The 24,429-nt window shown below is 41.4% G+C and overlaps 1 protein-coding gene across 2 annotated transcripts in view; it reads right to left on the reverse strand.

Annotated features, from left to right (window-relative positions):
- Nucleotides 1-880: 880 nt before the first annotated feature.
- Nucleotides 881-24,429, reverse strand: part of ZFHX3 (zinc finger homeobox 3) — a 928,642-nt gene continuing 905,093 nt past the window's right edge. The window contains exons 10-11 of one of the 2 annotated variants that reach the window (XM_044081906.1): nt 18,417-23,288; nt 881-4,590 (exon numbers count right to left, since the gene is read on the reverse strand). In XM_044081906.1, the coding sequence (XP_043937841.1) occupies nt 2,984-4,590; nt 18,417-23,288 (6,479 nt within the window). In that variant the 3' untranslated portion in view covers nt 881-2,983. Of the gene's footprint in view, nt 4,591-17,777; nt 23,289-24,429 lie in introns of both variants that reach the window. The other variant, XM_044081905.1, reaches the window with a different exon arrangement.

Below are 24,429 nucleotides of genomic sequence, written 5' to 3' on the forward strand. Positions count from 1 at the left end.
AGTGAAAATATAAACAAAACAGTATTTAAATACAAAGGTCATCGCTAGTGTTAAAAATGTTAGTAGTTAATATGAAGAAAGTGTATATGATACAGCCACATTCTAACTTACAAATTAATAGTTAAATGCCAAAAATAAAATATATTTTATAGAATTATAAACAAAGGAAACTCATGAAAATACATTGTAAAGAAACTGTACATCTTCTGAAACCAAAGAAATATTCATCTTGATAAGGATTCGGTGGGTGGTCATTCATAAATTTGTCTGTGATACATAAAGCAGTGTTTACACTGATATAGTGTCTATTATTTTAACATAGTAAATCTCTTTTTACTTTCTGGACACCTTCTCCTAGAACTGGATACTGATACTATATGCATGGTACAATAATTATTATTAATAATAATATTAAGAAATTTTGCACTTTGCATAAGCCTAATTCAGAATGAATATGTACACCAGCTTGTAACCTACTCTAATTTCAAAACAACAAGACAACAAGAATAACAAAAGAAATCAAATAACAAAAAACAGTCCCAGCTGCAGACTCCAGTCTGACACTTGTATGGAATGCTTTGGAGTCTTGCACATTATTTTCTTGGCTTTTATTAAGCATATGCAAAATAAAATTAAACTTCACGAGCATGTGTGGCTGATGCATGGTGTGTGTGAGTGTGTGTGTGTGTGTGTGTGTGTGTGTGTGTGTGTGTGTGTATATATATACACACACACACACACACACACACACGTGTAGGTGTGTGCATGTATACCTATATATATATATATATATATATATATATATATATATATATATATATATATATATACATACATATATATAGATACACACACACACACACACTCACACACACACACATACATTTATAACACACAATTCTGCATATACATACATATATACACACGCACACACACACAAAAACACACACATGCTCATGTTCATATTCAGCCAAAAATGTTACTATGGAACATTGATTCACAGTCTTCTAAAGTTCCTTTTGCAACAAAATAGTAAAACTGACAAAGAAGAGAGAGAATAAGAGAGAAAGGAACTGTGAGCAGAAGTTGGTAGGAAGGATTTTCAATTAAAGCTTTAGCTTAAACAGCAAAGGAAATATGTGTAACTATTTGTTTCCACACACACACAAATAGAGATAGCTAGAGAAAAACAGAGAGAGAAAGGAACAGCCAAACTACTGTAGCAGCAAAGACTCGTCTTTCAATGTTTATACCCTAAACCATTTGTAACAGAGCAACAATAACACAACAATAAAAGTGGCTGGAATAGAAAGAAAGATTGTTAACAAAGGAAAAAAAATCACTGTAGTTATCTTCTCCACAATGGGTGCTGCCAACACACCTACTCCACAGCAAAAAGAGAAACTCTCAAGTAAAAATATTACTTTTTGGTATTTTTTTTTACCAGCCACCTCTTATTTAACAGAAGTAGCATAAAGAACAGCTCAGGTGCTGCTGAGTTTTTTTAACTGTTGCTATGTGAAATATGTTCTTATTACTCATTCAAAACAAACTCCTCAAGTATAAAGATGCCTTTTTTATTTTTCTTCTTTATGCACCAACGGTGAAAGTGTATGTCTTTGGATTTTATTTAAAGCGTGAATTTTCTTTTTCCCTAAGACAGAAAATAACCAAACAAACAAGCAAAGGTAAATGAGAGTAGGAGAGGTAACAAAACAGACTCAACACTAGACACAAAAGAGGAAGCCTGTCTCCTTTGGAGGAAAATGTTCTCTTCAGCACCTACTAAAGGAAGAGACAGAGAGAAACAGGGAATGGCAAGTACAAGGGGTAAGAGACATAGCTGTAAATGAAAAAAATCTTGTCACCCCCCCTGCAAAAAAATAAATAAGGTGAGGACTCAGTAGATTATAAACAACTTTAAAGCATTTACTGTTTTAGTTTTTTATAAAAACAAAGATTTACACAACAACAGAAGGAAGTGAACACTCAAGAGGGATTTAAAGTCTGTGTACCTGGATGTCATAATTGACAAAACAGAGAGAGAAAGAAGAAAAAAATGGAAGGGTAATCTTTGGGGGGGGGGGGGGGAGAAAGCCTTGAACAGTTTATGAATTTGAATCTACCCTACAAGAAAGACAAAGACAACGTTTAAATGAAGAGCCTTCAGTCAGACAATATGAAAAGCTAAAATGTACACAAAAGTTTCATTTTAATCTACCATACTGTTTTAAATTCATATCCAATGCAACAATCTACTCAACACCAAAAATGTTCATAGCTATCATAAATACAGAAAGTTAAAAAAACATATTTTAACTACAATTCTTCAACACTCTGTGGTTTGAAGTGGGATGGAGTGCTTATTTCTGCCCTCAGAACATGTTCTAAAGAAGAGCTCACCATTTCAGAAATCCCCAAAAAAGCTATGCAGTGTTCACATTTTCTTTAATCTTTTGAATGAATACTTTCTGCCCTTTTAAATAAAAAACACACTTTTTTCTTATCTGGAACAAAATATATATATATTTATAAAAACAATGATTCTGGATACAGAACAAAAGGTGAGCTTTTGACCTGAGAATAAAAAGACATTACATTTTAGCAAGCCATTGGTTTCTGAATGCTAAGATAGCAAGAAATTGAAAACTGTAACAGATTAGGTTATTGTCCGATACGCCACATGCTGGCTTCTACTGTGCTATTAATGTAGGACATTACTGAACGGAGAAAATTTGTTAGAGGTTTGAAACTCCAAAGACTTTAGAATCCCTTCCTCTTCTTCAAGACTAACAGTACCTTCCAAACAACTACTGTAACAGTTTTAGTAAACCAGGCCCAGCATATTTATATGGGACAACAACCTTCAATATCATTTTTATATATTTTTGGTTAGAAGCTTTGGAATTGCAGTTAGTCTTTAATTTTTTGAAATTGGTTTGTTAATATTTTTTCATTAATTTTAGTTGTCCATCTTCAAAGCTTACAATCTGAAGGTATCTGTTCCAACACCAGTTAGATTACTGTCTTTACGGCAGCTGGGGTCTTCGGGACCCTCCACTGGGCTACCTGGGCCATCTGACTTTTGGCTAAGATCCGTGTCAGATTCGTCAGAATACCCATCTGTTGGTATCGAGGTCTGAACCCCTGAGGTGCCGCATGAACTTGAGGTAACCGTTGAAGATGAGGAGAGAGGAGGAAAACAAGGTGGCTTCCCAACTGAAGCCTGGGAGACAACTTGTGGCCAAGACTTCATGGAGGCATGCGGGGAAACTGAAGATGAAGAGGCAGAGGAGGAGGAGGATGACGAGTGAGGAGGAGGGCTGTCATTTAAGTGAGCGGCAGGCTGCGAGGTAGATGTGGTGTTAGGATTGGGGAAGCAGGCAGAGTGAGGTAATAAACTAGCGTGCTCTTTGGCGTTTCTTGCTGCTCGTTTGATTGTTCTGTGTTTGTGCAAGGGTGACTCGAGATGTTGACTAAGAGCTTCATCCCCACCCAGGTTGGTCTCACAAGCCAAGCAATGGTATGTGCCACCACTGCTGGATGGGACACGAAGCACCATCTCTTGCAGGTTCATCACAGACTGGCCGAAGAAGCAAACTGACTTCAAATGACTCACAGCTGTTTCTTCATCATTGAACACTGTCTGACATTTGCGGCAGACCAAGTTGTGCTGCACCTTTGGAATGATGAACGGATCAAAGAGTGAGTCTGAGCCTTTGCCTTCCACTTCATGCTGCTCTTGGGGTTTCTGGTGGGACGATTCATGGGGTGTGTTCTTCTTATCTTCAGGTTGTAAAGACTCTTTGGCAGGAAGTTTTTCTGGGGAAGCAGCCCGCTGGGGAACTGGGGCTTGACCTACTTTGGACAACTGCTGCTGCTTCTGTTTTTGTTGCTGCTGCTGATGATGTTGCTGCTGCTGATGTTGCTGCTGTTGCTGCTGCTGCTGATGTTGCTGCTGCTGCTGTTGCTGCTGCTGAAGTTGCCTCTGCTGCTGCTGCAGGGCCTCCTGTAAGCTTTGCTGGTATTGCTGGTACTGCTGTAACAAGGAACCAGGTGAAAGTCCCATAAGAGCTTGGGATAAAGCAGGATTATAGGGAAAAAGGCTCTCCATTCCATACATTGGTTGAAGGTAGCCAGCTTGCAGGGCTCCTGGAATCTGTGGGGCATAATAAGGAGAAAAACCTGGAACAAAGTAGGGCAAGAACTGACTGGTCAAAAGAGCGGCTGGATCAGATGTCAAGGCAGCCTGCAGTGCTTGAATATGAGAAGGGTCTACTACATATTCCATACCAGGTAGAGAGACAGACATGCTGGCTGGGGCTTCACCTTTCTCCTTCTTAGTTTGTGCCACAGAATCTGGATTTTCTTTAGCTTTCTCCTTCACTCTCAATTTCTCAGTTTCTTTCTCTTTCCATTGCTCCTGCTGTTGTGACTGGGACGTGGGTGGTGTTGATGTAGTAGTCTGTGCCACAGCAGGGGATGTTAGTGAAGAAGCTTGCTTATTTGGCATATTAGAAGTTGGAAGGCCAGGAGAGGGGATAGTTGTACCAGACAAATTCATAAGGTTAGGTTTTGGGGATGTTAAAGCTGAAAAATAAAAAGAGCAATCAGCCATGTCATTCCTGTAATCAGCACATCAACATCATTTCAACATTCCAGATAAAATAACTGAATTACAAGTTAAGAAACTAAAATTAAATATGTCATTCATTAAATAATTCATTAACGTATTAACTATACATTTACTAAACAGTCTCCATCCACTGAATTAGTGACCAGAAAAATAAATATAAAACTTAAAGATGAAAATGCAAGTTAAATACAGTTAAATTCATTCTTTACAAACAGAAATGTTTACTATGGATAAGCAACATGAAACTTCTTTTAGCCATAAAACAGAAGACTTGTGCAGAAAACCTAATGCTGCAAATACCAAGAATATTTCCTGTTAGTGGAGTTGTAAGGGTAAAAACAGTTACTTGCTGTTCATGGCTCACTTTGAAGGGATCACACCTATTGAATTATCTTTAAGATAGGGAAAGCAGTTGATGTTAGGTCCACTAATTTTTCCATATGCAGCAGCTAACACTAACCGTTTACAGACTATGGATATTTGCAGCATCAGCAATGTTCCTGTTACATTCCAGTTCTGATGATCACTCGATCCAATGGGTTCCAACAGCATCACAATTACACTGTACATGCTGTAAAAACATAATATCCAGTGCAATGACACTGTACTGCAAACCTTGGCAGAATCCAAACTGCGAAGGCAAACAGAATATACACCCTCAAGCTTTGATTACTTAGGCATATGTAAAGAGTTTGTCATTTTTGGGGATATCATCCTCTACTGAATTTTATAATATAACATTCTGTAACCAGTGTCAAATCAGAAATGAAAGACCCAGAGCCTAATAAATCTGTAAGGGAGATATCTTGTAGAACAGCATGGCCAACGATCCTTGAAAGAACAGACTATGTCTGAAACAAAGGTTAAGCGCATAACATAACGTTAAATCTTCTCACTCAGCTTCTGTCCGCTTATACATCAGGAGTGGCAGCCACAAGCAGGAGTCAATTGGTATTTTCAAACTCTCTCAGGCTCAAACCTTCTCACATTATTGCCATTAGGCATCACACTTCCTCTGCTCTTCAAGCTGAACTTGCCCTAGGATGTCCACTATACTCAAGTCTCAAGCAAACGTTCCTTCAACTATCTCCCTTTTGTAACAATTTACAAGGGGATATGGGATGGCGGGTTGGTACTCTGAAGTGGAAAGATGCAGATCATGAAGATCTAATGTTATGGTGATCATATAATTTCCATACCTCATATGGTCCATCTGTCCACTTCAATTACAGGTCAGATTCCTTATTGTGTCCTCTTAGTGGAATTATGACAGAATAACATGAGGGTTGGTAGCTTGGAATGTTCACCTGCACCTTGAAATCACAATCAACTGCAAAAGTATGCACAAAAGCCCAACTTGCAACAGCACAAATATCATCAACAGAGGAAGTCTTTAAAAACCCAAGGAAAAAAGCAATAAACCCCACAGAATGGCCCTTTTGGTTTGATTATAAGAGTTTTATTATACTTTGCACTGCCAAAGACAGTGCACCCAGACAGGTGACCCTGGAGACTTTCTGTTCCACTCTGCTTGTAGCAAAGGAAATAAAAATCTGCAATCACCCTTCATATAACGTTTGGGATTCCCTGCCGTGAAGCCTGTTGTCTGGCCAGTCTACAAAAGTCTACCATTGCTTTAAGGTATGCTGAACATCACCTACACACTGGGGATGTTCAGGTGTATCATTCTCACAATTTCTTTGCTGCCAGTCTGAATGCTGCTTTTAACCATTGGTCTGTTTGCCTTGTCTGTTTTTTGTCATTTTTTTTGTTTGTTGGAATTCTGGTGATTACTCCTGTTTGCTGAAGTCCTCACCATTGCAGATAAGTACCCAGTTGGGGGTTTTGTTCATTCTTTCTTTTTGTGTAGTTTGGGAGGTTAATATCATCTCAGAAGGGGAAATACCAATGTGGGAGACAGACACCCCATAAAGACCACTACGATAAGTGCCTTTTTTGCCTAGAAGCTTCTTACGACTATAAGTCTTATTCAACTTGTCAGGCATTTGTCCCAAAAACCCTTCATAGGAGGCTTTCTTCCCTTTCATTGTATCTCGAGAACCAGTGTCTTAAGCTTCTTGCTAAAGACACTATGAATGGAACTTCCTGCCTCAAGGATCAGCCATCAAAGAAGAAGAAGAAGGTGAAAAAGGTAAGATCGGAATCTTCAGCTGTCAGGCCTCTGCTGGGGGTTTCTCCCAAGGTTATTACAAACCTGGCAACTAGCCTTGTTGTGTTGCCGGATTCCTCTGCTGCGTCCGGGTTGGAGGCTGGCAAGGATCTGGAAGGGAGCACATTCAACAAGGGTTTGCAGTTGTCCATTTTGGGTGTTTAGGGGGAAACATGGCTGATAGTTTCTAAGGGGTCTAGGGGGTTCTGAAGTTTCTTCCTAGGGAAGAAGTTCCTACCACAGTTGTGAAATGATGTTCTGAGTCAAGGTCTGTGACGGATGTCCCCTTAAAAAAAAAAACAAAAAAAAACAGAAAACTAAACATGTTTCTTCTGCTCCTAGGGATCCACAAAATGAGTGGTAGGCCTTTACTCAGAGGTTATTTAATGCCTTACTGTCATTAAGGCCTCCTCAAGGGGTTTCAGTTCCTGCTCCTTCTTCATCCTCTTCTTCACCTAAAAGGCCCAGGGAATTGAATTTTTCAGAGGAAGAGTTGGTTTCTGATGAAGAATCCTTTACTTATTCTACCCAGATTCCTTCACCTTTACAGTATGGTTCTGAGGAGGAGGAATCTAATAGTCCAGATACTCCTTCTGAGGAATTTCCTTTGGGGATATAATCTCTTGGATGATGGAATTTTTTTAAGTGGGATTGTGCCCAGGTTTCTGATATCCATAAGAGGTACTATGAGTTACTGCAGATGGACTATCCTAAACCTGGGGCTATTCCTCCTATCTTGGCTGCTTTACTAGATGTTTTTCCAATGCCTCTAAAGTGCCTAATTCTCTGCCCCCCTGCTCCCAAGAAGTCTGATAGGTTTTATAGGGTGCCTGCGGATTGTTCCTTTTTGTTCAAATGTTCTGCTGCTAACCCCTCTGTTGTGTCTGTAGCCTCTGATAAGCCATCTCAATTGCTTCCTTCGTCTAAGTTACTGCCTTCTGACAAGGACAGCAGAACCATTGACAGGCTGGGTAAGAAGGTTTATACTTCTACTACCCTAGCTTTAGGGCTATTAATTATCAGACCCATATGTCTAGGTATGTATTGGCTCTTCTTTCTCAGGTCTGTGGGCTTTTTTCTGATCTTCCAGACTCAGAGTAAATCTTCTGCTCTTTCCTTTCTAGGGACTTCCTCTCAATTAGTTCATCATTCTATTAAATGTAGTTATGATGCAGTAGATGCCTCTTCTAGGGCTGCTGCTTTTGGTTCAGTACTGAGGAGGTATTCTTGGCTTAGGCTTCAACCTTTACCAGATGACATTAAGGCTAAGTTGCTGGATGCTCCTCTGGATCCTAAACTTTTGTTTGGGGAAGCAGCTGCTGCTTTGTTTAAGTCTCTTTAGTATAAGGGGAAGGCCTTACAGGAGCTTAAACATGTCTTTGTTTCTCCTGTGCCTAAATTTCAGAGAAACTACCCTTCTAAGCCAGCATTTGTTCACAGACAATCTTGCCCTCCTGCTAAAGTTAAAAAGGTTGGTAAATGGGCTCCTCCTGCTAAGGCCACTCAGACTGTAGCGATTCTCAAGCCTTCCTTTCCTGACAAACCAGGTGCTGTCTGACTATCCACGTGTTCCCAGCCACATTCCTCTTTCTCTTCACCTTTCTCTTTCTCTTCCTCTTTGGCTTCAAATCACCTAGGATTCTTGGGTTCTGTCAATCATTCATCAGGTGTACTTCACAGTGTGGATTTCCTATCCTCCTTTTATGGGCATTCCTCAGCCTCTTCGGGAAAAACTTCCTTTTTTCCCAGAGTTTCTTTGGGATCTCTTGTCACAGGCTACTATTCAAGAGGTGCCTGTGTCTCAAAGGGGGAAGGGGTTTTATTCAAGAATGTTTCTAGTGCCCAGAAAAGAAGGTACTTGGAGACCAATTCCAGACCTCTGTCATCTAAACATCTTTCTGATGGTGCCTTCCTTTTGGATGTTGTCCCTTTAGACCATTTTTCGTCTCTTGCTCCCTCAGGCCTTTCTGGTGTCTCTGGATTTCAAGGGTGCTTATGTCCATATTCTGATCCATCCTCTTTTCAGGAGGTTTTTGCATTTCTCTGTTGCCTCCTGGCATTTTCAGTTCTGTGCTTTGCCCTTTCTACTGCCCCATGGGTGTTCATCAAATGCCTCACTCCTGTGACTGGTTTTTGCAGGCTTCAAGGGATCCAAATATTTCCTTACTTGGACAACCTGCTGATTCAGGCATCCTCTCCAGAGGTCCTTTTGCAAAATCTTCATTTTACCATTTCTCCTCTTCAGAGCCTGGGGTTCATGAAAAACTTCAAAACGTCTTCCCTGACTCCTTCTCAGGATCATGTCTTTCTGGGTTGCAGGATTCAGACAGTGCCAATGCTGGCATCCCTGCCTCCTCCAAAGGCCTTAACGCTCATTTCTTACTTTCAAATTATTCTTCCCTGGCTTCCATTACAGCCAGGGAGTTTCTGAGAGCTCTGGTTCATGGGTTCCACCATTCTGATGCTCTCTCTGGCCAAACTCCACAAGGAAGTTCCAGTGGTTTCTGAAGTTGGTGTGGCTTCAACATGCGTGTCCTCTAAACTTTACTGTTGCTTTTCTTCCTTGTCTCAAGGAGGAACGTCTGTGGTGGATTCAGCAGTTGTCTCTGAATCCAGGGCTCCCTTTTCATCCTCCTCTTCCCTCTCAAGCTCTGTTCACAGACACTTCAGATGTGAGATGGGGAGCAATGTTTGGCTCCCTGAAAGTTCAGGGAGTGTGGTCGTCTCATCAGCATGAGGAGGATATCAATGTCAAAGAGATGAGAGCTTTTATATGCTGGCTCTTCAGGCCTTTCATCCTCTTTTCTCTCCGAGGCCTCTCAAGGTATACACAGACAATACCACAGTTATGTGGTATATCAACAAATGGGGAAAACAAGATCTTACCTTCTTTGCCGGCTGGCACTTCTGGTGTGGGATCTGTCTGTCAAGTATCAAGTGACTCTTCAGGCAATTTATACTTCTTCAGATCATAACACTGTAGCAGACACTCTAAGGAGGTCCTTCAGTCGATCCCATGAATGGATACTTCACAGGGATGTGTTTCTGGGCACTGTTCACCAGTGGGGTACTCCTCAAGTAGATCTCGTTGCCTCCTCTCTGAACAGACAACTTCCTCTATTTAGTGCCAGAGTCTCAAGCCCTCTGGGATGGAAGGTGGGCACCCTCTCTTTTTCTTGGAAGGGGATGTTTCTTTATGCATTCTCTCCTCTTCCTCTCATTCCGAGAGTCGTGTTCAAGATTCAACAGGATGCTCCCAAAATCTTGTTGGTGACTCCCTTTTGGTTGTGAAAGCCTGGTCTAGCCAAAGGCAATCATCACAAGTTACCTCACAGGGTGGATCTACTCACACAAGACAAGGGATCGCTCATCCATCCCCACCTATCCACACTTCAACTGACACTCTGAGTGATAGGCTTTGACTCCTCATAGACACCTTTTTTCTGAGGATGTGCTGCAGGTCCTGCAGGAGGCCAGGAAACCTACTACTAGGAAATCCTACTTATCTAAATGAAAGAGGTTTTCTGTTTGGTGTCGTTCTTGTGTACTGAACCCACTTACTGTTGATGTTCCTTTAGTTCTCTCTTATTTGTGTGAGTTGCTCAATGCTGATTTGGCCTAGTCTTACATTTTAAGGCCCATTTATCAGCTCTTTCTGCTTGTCTGCCTTTAACTCCCTTGTTAGCTTCTAGACTTGAGGCTAAGTAATTTCTTAAAGGCGTCCTTAATATTAGACCTCCCAGGAAGCCTGTTCCTCCTCCCTGGGACCTTAATTTCTTTCTGGAGAAATTGACTCAGGCTCCTTTTCAGCCTGCTGTTTTAGCTTCCATGCAACATTGTTCTAGGAAGACAGTTCTTTTGTTAGCTCTTACTTCTGCTAAACAGCTGTCTGAGTTGCAAGCTCTTATGGCTTGTCCACCTTTTTTGATATTGCATGAGGACAGGGTGTCCTTGCCTACTAATCCTTCTTTTAAACCCAGGGTGGTTAATGAGTTGTCACAATCTATTAATTTGCTTACTTTTTTCCCCTCTACACAATCTGACAGTGAGAGGGCACTGCATACCTTAGATGTGCACAGACAGCTCAGATTTTATTTGGATAAGACTAAAGCTATCAGAAAATCTGATCAGTTGTTTGTTTCCTTTCATTCTACGTCTTTAGGATTGGCTGTTTCCAAGCAAACTATTACAATTTGGATTTCAAAGGCTATTTCTTTTTGTTACAATTTTCATGGCAAGAGCCTTCATTCTTCTGCAAAGTCTCATTCTACTGGAGCTGTGGCATCTTCTGGTGCTTTTTTCAAGGGCTCAGACACTAATTCTATTCTTGAAGCAGCTACCTGAACTTCTGTGCATACTTTTACCAAACACTACAAGTTGGATGGTATCTCCAGAGCTAAAGCTAATGCCATTCTTCATGCCTTCTTATACAGCTCTACTGCTGCTTCCTCCTCCCAAGCTTCTTCTTGAGCTTTGGCACTCTCCCATAAGTTAAGAACACTGCAGCGGTGAATGTAAGGACATAGTACAGTTGTGTAAAATCTTACCATAATGGTAGATGTCCTTGCCTTCACTGCTGCAGTATTCACTCCCTCCATCCCCCCTAGTCTTTTTTCTTTCCTGGATTTGCAGGTTCTCTTTGCTGTTCATACTGGAGTAATCAGTTCTGATGATGGTACACCTGAACATCACCTTTATGCCCTATACAATGTGAGGAGTGTGTAGGTGATGTTCAGTGTACCTTAAAGCAATGGTAGACTTTGGTAGACTGGCCAGACAACAGGTTTCACAGCAGAGAATCCCATAAGTTAAGAATACTGCAGCGGTGAAGGCAAAGACATCTACCGTTATGGTAAAATTTGACACAACTGTACTTTCTGCCTAGACAGAAATATATTAATTGATGAACACTTAGGCAATGAAATAAATATTCTCCTTGGTTTGTATATTGAGGGAAAAACAGTGGCAGATTATAGACAACTTTGGGTTACCTTTGGCATAAAGGATGGTTTGGATCACTAAGAAAATATAGTTTTGTGAAAAAATATCTAAAGATCTTTGCAGGAGAAAATCTGGAGTTCCACAACCCTTCTGGCTAATGTAAATGCCAGAAGAAAGATGTTTTTCCATAACAAAAAGATTAGCATAGGACAGGCTGCTGTCTCAAATGAACACACTTCTTCCAGTGTAAAATGAAGATTTCATTAAGAAATAGTTTCTTCAGAAGGGATCCTTGCAAAAACGCACCTTTGGGAAAAGCCTTTCAAACTGAGGTTGTTGGGATAAAGATCAGTACTGACCCATCAGGGTCAAGGGTCTGAACTCTAGCAAGCGTTTGTACTGTGAAACTCAGTACAAAGGTCACCGGCACAGAAGAGAGCAATACAACTGAAAGAAGTGCCAAAATCAGAGATGAAGCAGGAATCTTTCAAGGAACCATCATCTCCAAAGTACCTGGTACTGAAACAGGGGCTAGGCTAGGAAAGAAGCAAACGAAGGAGAGGGAATGGTCCCTTCTCTTTTTGCTTTGGAAACTGAGAAGGGGGGACAATGGCTGCCCACCTCAATCTGTGCCTTAACATGGGCCCTCATCATCTTTTCCCAGTCCACCTCAAAGCAGTGCAAGGACAACAGAGAGATCTGGAAGAATGGATGGCATAGGAGAAGGAAAGTCTGGATTCCAAATACCCACAGTAACATGCAGCATAGAAACAAATTACTCAGTTAACCAATCACAGGAAGATTAAGCATGAACAGCCTCTGAAATCTGTGCACTGCACTTATGGGAATAAGGTGTAAACAGCCTCTGAAATCTGTGCACTGCACTTACGGGAATAAAGTGTAAATAGCCTCTGAAATCTGTGCACTGCAATTATGGGAATAAAGTGTAATACGGACAATGCAAGGTCCAAAAATCTGTGTAAGGAACTGTGATTGTATTCGGTCTGACAGTGATTAAGAGGGAAAATTTGGAACAGTACCCACCATCATAATCACAACTTTTACAAAGCTTCTGGCCAAGAACCGGAAAGTTCCTAAGCGAAACAGAAAGCAATGTGATGAAATGGATAATGGAGTCCTTTTCATAGAACATCCAAGCAGCTAGAGCAACTTCGGTTAACTGTTCAGTTTAACAAAAGGTCAAACAGTTCTATACTGCATGCTACTGTACACAAACACTTCAAGTATAAAATAATATTCACACTACATTGTCTTTTGACAAGAATGTTAATCCATCAAATTGAATACTGATGTCATATTCCTCCCAGAGTAGTGCCTCTATGAAGACATCTTGTAGGTGACAGTCAGGAGCACCACAGGTCCTTAGGCTGTAAATTTACTGTTTCCACTTTAGTTTTCTTAAATCACGGACATTTGCTCCAAAACTAATATCACCAGCTCTGTGGTAACATACCTTCAATGCAATGTAAAATTAATAAGCTTTAATTTTTCCATCCCTCCATAAAAATTTAAACTTTACTAAACTGAAATTTTAGTTAAATTTCAGTTTAATAAAATTTTAAGTTTGATAAGGCTTCTAGTTTGTTTAACATTCCTGCATTTTTTTGTGACTGTAGAGTTAATTGCTAGTTTTAATTTTTCAATCAGTATGCGGCTTTGCCTTCCACAAGAGAGTCTTTTGGAATGCAAAATCAGTTTAATTCATCACTAGTTCACTTAACTACTAGCTATGATCATCCACTTTTGTCAAAAAACAATTCACAGACACAAATCTCATTGTTGCATAAAGGCAATTTCATTTGAACTGTACCGGTAACACTAGTGAAGCCAATGAATATCAGATGAGATATAACAGAAGCATTCACATTGGAATTTAGAGGTATTTGTCAGTGAAGTACACTTGTGTTGGGAACCCACAATAATTAGAGATGTTCAAGTATGTCTTCTGTTGTACTAGTGATACCTTCTTGGGATTTGTACTGCAGAAGGACAGATGTCAGGTCTGATTTCTGGAGCTCTGCACCCTTCTCCCTCCTGGCTGGGCAGATGAACCCCCCCCCCAACCACACATCAGTGGTATAAGAGGGATATCTGTCTATGCCATCTTAAATTCTTTCTTGCCATAGCTCCCATCTGTGCTGAGGTCTGAGACCACAGCACAAAAATCTAAAGTCTAAAGTGGTCTCCTGACCAGTGATGCGCAACTGGCAGGGACCTACTAAGCAGCCTCTCCAGACAACAGGTTACCTTGGAGGGGAATGGTGCCTTGTAAGGGAGCTAAAGGGGGAGGTTAGAGACTAAGAATGAATGAATACCCAATGAAGCCCTAAAGTGACCAAGGAAAGAAAAGGGAATATTACAGCCAACAAATGGAAATACTCCGGCATCTACAGATATGGTAAGTTCATAATACAACTTTAGTAAGTTCATTGTAACATTCACTGCGGCAATGATAAATTCTTGTGAAGACTCCCAAAGCTTATGAACCTTGAAGTGGCTGGACATGAGGTGAAGACTCCCAAAGCTTATAAACCTTGGGGTGGCTGGACATGAGAAGGACTGTGCTGCAAGAGGCTGTATAAAATGGTTGTGGCAAACCCAGCTCTTGCCCTGGAGGAGATATCCAGGATACAATAGTTTGAAAATCATGAGTTGATGACCATTTAGTGGCCATGGACTGAATACTGGGTCAATGGTGGCTACTGTGGCTGTAGTAGAATGTGTCCTCACTTGTCCAGGCATAGGTTTACTATGGAAAGAACACTATAAGGAAATGCAGTGAGCTACTCATTGGGAGATTTTTTTTTTTTTGCATAAAACTAGGTCTGCCTTCTCTAACCTGTAAAAAATGGTCTAGTTTGCCTTATTTTTTTTTCTGTCTAAATAATATCTCAGATGCCTATGAAGATCTAGGATTAGATCCTATCCCATTTATTTTGGGGAAGTACTATTAAAAAAAGAAGAAGTTGAAAAGCCTGATTGAATGATATTTCTGTCTCTACTTGAGGCTTGAAAGATAAATTAGTGTGAAGTGCGGAAAATATGAAAAGGCTCACTGCACATTAGAGCTTGTAGTTCTGAAATTCTTCTGGAAGAAGAAATGGTCCCTAAAACATTGTTTTTCAAAACAGATGTTTGAGTGATAAATCAGGGGTTGATTCAAAGGGAAGCAAAGGTTAGCTTTTCTAGGACATACATGAGATTCCATAGTGGTAAAGGCTCTTAGGTTGTCTCAGGTGCAGAATCCTCTTGATGAGACTGAGAAACAGAGAAAAACAGAGTGAGAGAGAGAGATAGAGATGAAGACACACACAGCTCATGCTGGGACAACATGGTGGATGTCTACTGCCTGTATTCCTTTGGTTAGATTTGGAAAAGGCTACCTTAGAGGTCCCCTGAACATAGGTGGATGCCAACAACATCTGTCTTAGAAATGGGGTGCCTTCACACACCAGCACTGAAGAAGCATCACCCTCATCCTTAGGACCTGATGCATGAGGACAAGCATCTACTCCTTTTTGGCTCTAGGAAAATGTGCTCTTGTCTACGTATGCAGCACTCTCTTGAGAAGCAACACTGAAGCATTGGATCATTCTAGAGATGTCAGGTTTGATGGCTGTAAAAGAATCTCACCAAACCAAACACCCACAAGCCTAAGGATGTCCAAAAGGATAACAGCTTTTTCTTTTAAATCTTTCTCACAATGGCACTTATCTCACCTCATTTTTGTGGGTTATCTGTTGAAGGTTTGGCCAATGGCATGGCAGCTTTGCTCAGACTGCACAGATTTATTTAGCTTGGATACTCTCAGGAGAGTCTTTGCTTTGCAATTAATGGTCTTCTGGTAAAAGTATGCACAGAGAGGGCAATCTAGTCCCGAACAAAATAAACACTGAGTGAGGACATCTTTGTGGGTGATCTGATTCCTACATGTAACGCACTTAGAATCTTCACCTTTTGAAATCTATACCTGATACTTAAAAAGATACAAAATGTATAAACATGCACAGTAAAAGCAAACAGATAAGGTTTTTCCCAATAGGAAACCATCGAAAGCCAGATCAAACTGTCCATATGAGTAAATGCTAGCAAAATACACATCAATCTGTATTTGTAACGCAAACTAAACTGACAAGCTGATGTCTTGGTAGAAGGGTGATTGCCTGCCCCAAGAGGAGGAAGGGTGCAAAGCTCTGGAAGTCATAACAGAAGTCAGTCCTTCTGCATCAGATGTCCCAAAAAGTTATGACAGCAACAGTGGACAAAACAATATATCTATATTGATCTAAGCCACAGGATCCACTGCTGCAAGGTCATCTGGTAACAATGAAGCTTCAGCTCTGATTAATGGTATTTTCTGGAAGACAACCATACATTTGACACAGTCAATTTGCTGTAAAAGTGTTGTCTTTGAACTAAAGAGAATTGAAACAAAACTTAGCTTTAAAGACAGTGACAGTGCAAAAGTACTGGTGTCATGTACAGACCATGCAAAGGCATGTTTTTTGCAACAGTCTGACCAAAAAAAAGGAGACATGTGGACTCTGAATCTGGGGCAATGGAAGTCTTGCATTATTGGAGCTTGCTTTAAAGGAGGTTCTCCAGGCACTTACACAATGAAAAATAATACATTGCTGAGTTGCAAAGACTGTGATGATCAAAACAATTTACCACAAAACATTTTAACTTCTCAGAGATTATATTACCTTAAATCAAGGTTGGGATTCACAAGTCAGCAAAGTAGCTTGGTGAAATCTATCTCCAAGTTTCAACTGCTCCACAAAAATGAGACTATGTGATTCAGAAATGGGGTGCCAACTGATCCCCCACGAATAATTGTTGCACTCTAAATGCTTTGATAATCTGTTCTATGCTTTATGATCCACTGCCCCAAACAGCATTACATGAGAGTGGCATCAGGCTTGTAGTAGCCCTCTTGAGATGTTCTGTGGTTAGCCAAGCAATAAATTCTGATACAGGCTGTAGCTAGAAATGGAACCTAAGGCAACAGCATAAACTACATAACAATGCAGTTTGTGCTGGGATATAACAGTAATGTTCATGTACAAAGTTAAGGCAAAGGATCGCCTGTTGTGTGGCTCAACATTTCAGTATATTTGTTTTTTTTTGGGGGGGGGATCACAGATATGCCCAGTGGGGTTAGATGACCACAAGCAATTTGCACTGAAGTAGAAGCTGCCTACACTCAGCAAAACTGTGTGTTCTGAATTGTCATCGGACACACTGCCTTCTACCTCACAGCAGCTCTTTGTGTTTAGTTATAATGTTTTCAGAAAAAGACCTCTACGCTTCTAGAACAGCAATAAGCTACATGTAGGTATAATATATAAACTAAATAATGGTTAAGAAATAAACTGCTAAAAGTACACTCCACATCTAAAACCTCATTTAACTACTGCAACATATAAACCAATTCTTTCCAACTGAAATAAGCTGACATTAAATGTAAAAAAGAAATAAAAAAACATGACGTGATAACTAATACAAAAAGTAAAGACATATATTAGTTTCTATGACTAATTATGTTCCACAAAGGCAAACTAAGGTCTACAACTGAGGTTTTAACTCTTCATTAGGACCCAGGGCATGTTACAGTACTCCTAATTAAGTCACACAGTAGTCTCACTAAAGGGAGATGACACTGGTGTATTACTTTAAGAAAATCTATATTACAGCTATGCAGCTCATGTACTTGACAGAGTACACTTTATTCATTCTGCTCCTGGTGACTGTGCCTTCAGACTAAGCATGCAGCTCATATCATAGCTCACATCACTTATGAAATGGAATATACTTTTGTACAGATTTACACAAATCAAGCCACATATTTACTTTACTTGACTTAAAGATACATTCTTCATCCCTGTCTCTTGCTTCTCAGCACTTAACTGTCGTATAACATACAATCAGCAAAGTTCAAATATTCACATCTACATTCCAGCATTTCTTGTTTATAAAGGGAGGGAAAATGCTGCAGACTACACTCACCTGAGTTTGATGGGGCAAAGCCTGGCAGAGAGGGGCTTCCCAAGCCAGGCAGTAGTACCGGTGGGATGCCTTGTAGTGCTGGGTAAGCAGTGGGGAGGTTAAGAGCTGGAAGCTGGGGGTTTTCAAAGACACTCTGTTGTTGAAGTGCTTGCTGCTGGGCCGCCAACCCAAGGACTTCGTTTGCTTTCTTAATGCGGTCCAGCTCCTGCTGTGCCATTAGTTGACGGACAGTAGCTGGGTCAAAGTACTCTTTTTCTTTGTCCAACTGACTCCCAATTGTGTCTTTCACTTTAGATATATGCTGCTGGGAGAAAATATGATCTCGGACAGACAACCGAGCACTGTACTTGATACTGCACAAAGTGCACTCTGTTTTGGGTCCCTCATAATTAGTCTGGTTAATACCAAAGTGCTTGGCCATACTCAGCTTGGATTTTTTTTCTTTTGCCCTAGCATTCTGAAACCACACTTGCACAACCCTCTTTGGCAGTCCTATTTCATTTCCCAAAACCTCACATTCCAACATGGTGGGTGTCCTATAGTCATTAAAGCAGGATTTTAAGACCTTAAGTTGCAGATTAGTTAACTGAGTGCGGAAGCGCTTTTGCCCTGGCCTGTCCCCACTCTCAAATCCCTTACCAAGAGAACTACTTGCTCCAGGGCTAGGTGAACAAGGATCTGCAAGGCTGGATGTTTCACTGTAGTCTATTGTGGCTTCATTTTCAAACTCTCGGGTGTAATAACTGGGGACTGGGCTAACGAGTCCTGAAGACATACGATCATCATTCTCCATCAGTGATGAAGGAGCAGACTTCTGATGCCCATCTCCCTGTCCTAATCCCAGTTTACTATCCGTCCCTAATCCTGAAGCACTGTCGTTATCTGCATTCGCTTCATCCCCAGTGGTAGTATCAGTGATAGCTGTATTTACTGAAGAGCAGTCATCATTATCAAGTTTTGACTGGTCAAAGCTAAGGTTGACTGAAGACATGGAAGGGCTTTCAAAATCATCCATGCCCTCCATTTTCAAACAGGAAGGACTAAGCAGTGGTCTGGGAGATAAATCCATGTGCTTGCTAACTGGTGACAGAGGAGGATTCTGGATATCATGGCTGGATGGTGGTAGCTGTGAAAAGGCAGATATCTCAAAAGCATCACCCTTTAACTGAGATCCCACATCCATGTCCAAAAGCATGGAGGACAAGGTCAAGTTATAACCAGCACGCTTTGCCTCATGCCAATGCCGAGATCGGATGTGAGCTTCCAGTGCAGTCTTTGCTTTAAAGAGAGCTCTACAGAAAGGGCAACGTCTGTGAGCTTGAGCAGGTCCAACAGCTCTAAACTGACCTTTTCGTTCTCGAGCCCTGGTATTTTGAAACCACACCTGCACCACACGTTTCTTAAGACCAACCTCATGAGCAATATGATCTAACATTTTACGTGTTGGATTGGAGTCTAGTAAATACTTCTGGTACAGAATTTCTAGTTGTTCTGGGGTAATAGTTGTCCTTAAACGTTTATCTCTTTGAGGTTCATCTCCACCATTTCCACTGTCATTTTCCCCAGGGCTAACATTTGCCTTCTCTTCCAATTTTCTTTTGAGTGTGTTCATAGTGGAAGTTGGAGTAGATGGAGAGGTTGCAGAATTAGCTGGTAATTGAGGTAGAACACCAGAAAGCAGCTGACTTGCTAATAATGGGTTATTTGGATCAAAAAGCATAAAGGGCATATCTAGAGGCCTGTCCAGGAACTGAGGATGTATAAACTGGTTTTGAGCAGTCAAAAAGTGGAGCTGCTGGTGTTCCTGCCAATGCTCAAAGGTAGGAAAAGCAAGTTTACACTGATCGCATTGATAGGGGACCATTTGTGGAGGTAGGCTGCTGAGTTGTTGTGGTGTAGATGTGTGCAGTGGTTTGAGAGAAAGATGGGGTAGCTGTGAGGGACTGGGACTGGTTTGTGGCAAAGAACATTGTTGCTGTGCTGCAGTAGGAGGGGAAGACAGCTGTGGAATCTTCTGCTGTGTCATGGGTGGCACCTTCTGCTCCTGCTGCTCATGTGACACTGATTCCTGCTTTGACTGAACTTGCTTTTCTTGGATTTGGTGTTGCGTACAGGGAGGTTCAGGCTGCTTTGGCTTTTCTTCTGTAGCTTCAGTTCTACAGGTAGCTTTGGGGGTCTCATCTTTTTCTGATGGAAAGTGAGGCAGAGGTGCACATGCATTAGTTGATGATGACGATGACGACGACGACGATGATGATGATGATGATGATGATGGACCATTGCAGGCCTGGGTAGGCATGGGAGTACTGCAGGAAGAACCACAAGGTGTTAGTTCAGAGGCATCCATGGAATCTTCATTGTAACTATCATCCTGTTCATCCTCATCTTCATCTTTGTAGCAAAGCTTCTTTTGGTGTTTAATGAGGTCAAAAATGCGCTGAAATACTAAACTACATTTTTTACACTGGTAATTCAGGTTGCTTGTGCGTATATACCGATCATTGCTTAACTCGCGCCTCTCACCCTCCTTCCCATCACCTTGGTTCTCATAGTTTTTCCTTGCTTTCTGTCTAGCATTCTGGAACCACACAACAATAACTCGAGTAGGGAGGTTCAACAAGTTTGAAAGTTGTTCAAACTCATCATCCTTTGGATATGCATTGGCATCAAAAAAATCCTGCAAGACTCTCAGCTGGTAGTCAGTAAATCGTGTCCGAGATGATCTCCTGTTTCCATAATATTCTTGCCTCTGTGGTTCTGGAGACGGAGGCCTTGAATCAAATTTAATATCTTCAAGGCTTGTTGTTGGAGGGTTGTTAAAGTTGTAAGGGGAATCTTTGTTACGCTGCCGTTCTTTAAATAAAGTATTTCTGAACCAGTGCTTAATTACTTTCTGTGGTAGACCAGATTTATCTGCCATCTCTTTGATCTGCTCCTCAGATGGTGAATTATTAATGTCAAAATACTGCCTGAGGACTTTGAGCTGATCATCTGTAATTCGTGTCCGTGGCCTTTTGTTCTGCTGCTGTTGGAGAAGGCTGGGATTCAGCTGTTGCTGGTACAGCTGGGCCAAATCTGCACTGAGCTGATCTACTGGTCCTAGCTGAGAAGGCAGCTGAGTTGGTATTGACTGTAATGGTAGGGAAGGCATCATTAATGGTGAAAAGATAGGCAAGTCCATTGACATTGGAAGCTGACTAAGTGCCATTGATGTCTGAGGAGTGGTGATAGTTGGAGAAGTAAGGGGTGAAACAGCAGTAGAAATGGTTGGAGTAGGTGCTGGTTGTGGAGGAGGTGGTGGAGGTGGAGGTGGAGGAGGAGGTGGAGGAGGAGGAGGAGGAGGTGGCGGATCTGGTGTCTGTGGTCTTAGAGGATACAGTTTATCATAGTGCTCTCTGTACTGCTTAGAAAATTGCTCAAGCTCTCTAAAGGGGAGAAAATGCTGGTGCACATGTTCTTGGTGGCTTTTAAGAATCAAAATATTGGAGAAGAGCTTCCCACAGGACTCACACTCAAGCTTTTCAATGTTTTCAGTCTGCTCATTTCTGCCATTTTTCTTCTGAACCTTCTGTTTATTTTCATTGTACTGTATGACAAGTTCAAAGCCAAAATGTTCCAGCAAGGCTTTAGTGGCATTCCCTCTTGCATCTGAAGCTATCCGAGGAGGAAGTAAAAAAGGCTCAGTGCTGTTTACAAGTGGTGTTTCTTTTTTATCTTTGGACTTAGAAGACTCAGAAGGAACTTCCTTATGAAAGGAACTTTCCCAGACTCGCTCAGCATTCTCTTTTTCCTTCTGCACTTCTTTCTCTTTCTCCTTAAACACAGGCTTGGGTTTCTTTTCAGGTTGCTGATTTTGCTGTTGGAGTATTGCATTGTGAGACTGTGGGTAGGGGGTCTGGCCTTGTTGCTGCTGATGGTGCTGCAGCTGAACAACATGTGGTGGATGTGACTGATGGTTTTGGTGTTGCAGCTGAACTTGGGGTTTCAAGTCTTCAAGCAAGCTACGGCTTGGGCCTGACAAATTCAAAGCTGTGCTGGTCACTGGTAAATTGATTTCTGGGTTCAGCTGGAATTCTGGACCAGGGATGTAGAAAGGAAAGAGCAGCTGCTGCTGCTGAAGCTGCAGAAGAGTTTCAGTAGTCATTGGAAAATGTGGTAGGAGAGTTGGGTTGAAAAGCTGGGATTGGAGAAGAGCAGCCTGCTGCTGTAGCTCTTGCTGTAGATGGGCCTGAGCTTGAGCCTGCATGTGTGCCAGAGTCTGAGCCTGCTGTTGCTGCTGTTGCTGCTGCTGCTGCTGCCGAGATGCAATCATATCAGCCAACTTCTTTCTGTTCACTTCTTTTGGCTCAGATGGTGATGGAATATTGGTAGGGGGGTGGACGCATGGAGTGGACAAAACAGTTGGTTCAACAGGTACTTGGCCTATACTGGTTGGCACACTAGGACTTGGAGTTGTACAGGCCACTGTGCTTGTAGTGTTTATGGCTGAAGTTGTACTACTGTTGATACTGCTAACAGGGCATGGACTGGGAGTAGAGGATCCTAAAAGAGTGGTGGTATTACCAGTTCCATTACTACCACCAGTTGTTGCTTCCAGTTTAGCTGCTCGAGCTTTTGTTTGGTGCAGGACAGACCTCATGTGAATTTCCAGAGTTGAACTTTGGCTATAAGCAACACTGCAAGTGTTGCATTTAAAAGGCTTGTTATCTGGACTGCTAGTTGGTTCCGGCTGGCCTGTGGTAGATTCCTGGAGCGCTCTCTTAAGCTTATGCAGGTGGGAAACAGAGTTGTAATGGACAAGTAAGATGTTCTTTTGTGTGAATGACTCTTTGCAGACTGTGCATTTGTACGGTCTAGAAGGATCTAGGAACTTCTCCATGGTAAAGTTTGGACCTTTCCTGAATGGCAAAGCTCTTTTAGGTTCAGAACCAGAGTCTTCCTGCAAGGAGCCTGAATCACTTCCAACTGGACTTTGCTTATCCTCCAAGTCACTCTCTTCTTCCTTATCATCCTCTGTTATCATTACCTGGTCTTCAGAAAGTGACACATCCCCCATGGCCAACAGGTCTCCATTGACTAGAAGTCCACCATATAGTTGCTGGATATCTGCTTCACTCAGCTCCAAATGGCTTGTCTCCAAGTGCTTTTTCAAGGCTTGGAATGTTCGGAAGCTCCGCTGGCATAAGCAGCACATGGTGGCCGCCCTAATGACATGATACTGAGAATGCAGCTGAAGCTTTTCAATGGTTTTAAAGGCCAGGCTACACTGGTTGCAACGGTATTTATAAACATGACGATCAGACACAGGCAGTTGTGGTCGCTTTGTGTGAACTTCATTGAAATGGGCCTGCAAAGCAGTGGAAGTCTTGAAAACTTGGCTGCACCCTTTCTTCCAACAGAGAAAGCCAGCATCTTCTTTGATTGAGGTCTGATCTACAGATGTTTTCATCTCTGTGTTGCGTTCTACATTCTCACAAAGGATGGCACTTTTCTCAGGTTCATCAGGCACCTCTGTTAAAAGTGAAAAATAAAAAAAGGGAAACACTGAGTCAGGATTGTAATGATCATTTTCTGTGTATGTATATATACACACACACACACACACAATCAAATAAGTAACAACCATGGAGCTACATATAAAGCATGCATATGAATAAACATCCATGTTTCTAGCATTAAAAAGACTGTGCAGAATAGTACAGAAACATGTTCCACCCACAGAAGGGCAATTTTCCCTGCAATGATGTGCATTCAATGTTTGAATACTAACATCAACTTGAATGACAGCTGCAGTAAGTCAATGTGCAGCAACTGCTGTGTCACCTTTTCTGGGAGAAGGGCAAGGGGTTCATCTTGCCATTCTGCCACACAGAACTACCCCAGCTAGCAATCAATAGTGGGGTATGTTATGAGTATTATGCCTACATGTGTTACTCCTTTTTTATTCTTGGAATTGAAGGGAAGGGGAAAAAAATCTGTCCGGCTCCAATCAATACATGCCTTCAAGCCACAGTGTGATGGTCCCTGGGCTTACTGCCAGCTGACACACCAGCAGGAAGAAATGGACAGTGCGGTTGATTTGCAAATCCTCTGTATGTTGGTGGGGTTCAAAAACGTTTTTAATAAGAATGTGTTTCACTAAAGGATCTCCAGTGCCTTCCTTCCACAATAATCAGTACTTTGTGGCTACACCACATGTAAAAAGAAAGGAAGAAAGGCTGCAGTACTACCCATCTGATTACTGTGGATATCGTCATCCCTGTTCAGAAAGGATTTGTGCAAGACTACAGCATCGCCATCATAAGCAGATATTAACACAGAGGTATTTATCTTCCCAAATGGGGAGACTGCATACCCCCAACTCTGACACACTCTATTGCAAAAACTTAACAGCCGTACTGCCAGTGGAATACATGGAAATTACATTTTTGAATTCAGTATATACATTTGTCCACTAACAACATGTCTGCAGGGTAGATGGATGGGACTTAAGGTTAAATCTCCCTATTCTGTCTGACAGTTCAAATGCCTTTCATGACTCATAAGCAAAACAGAGAAAAAAAAAAGAAAAAAATTCAGTTAATAATTTTTGCAGTTTTTGTGACTATCTTCCCCAGCTTACAGTCTTCTAAAGTTGTGTATTAAAGCAATT

The sequence above is a fragment of the Protopterus annectens genome, chromosome 8.part1 (genome assembly GCF_019279795.1).
Source record: "Protopterus annectens isolate FY-2018-M chromosome 8.part1, PAN1.0, whole genome shotgun sequence".
In the NCBI taxonomy this organism is placed as follows: domain Eukaryota; kingdom Metazoa; phylum Chordata; order Ceratodontiformes; family Protopteridae; genus Protopterus; species Protopterus annectens.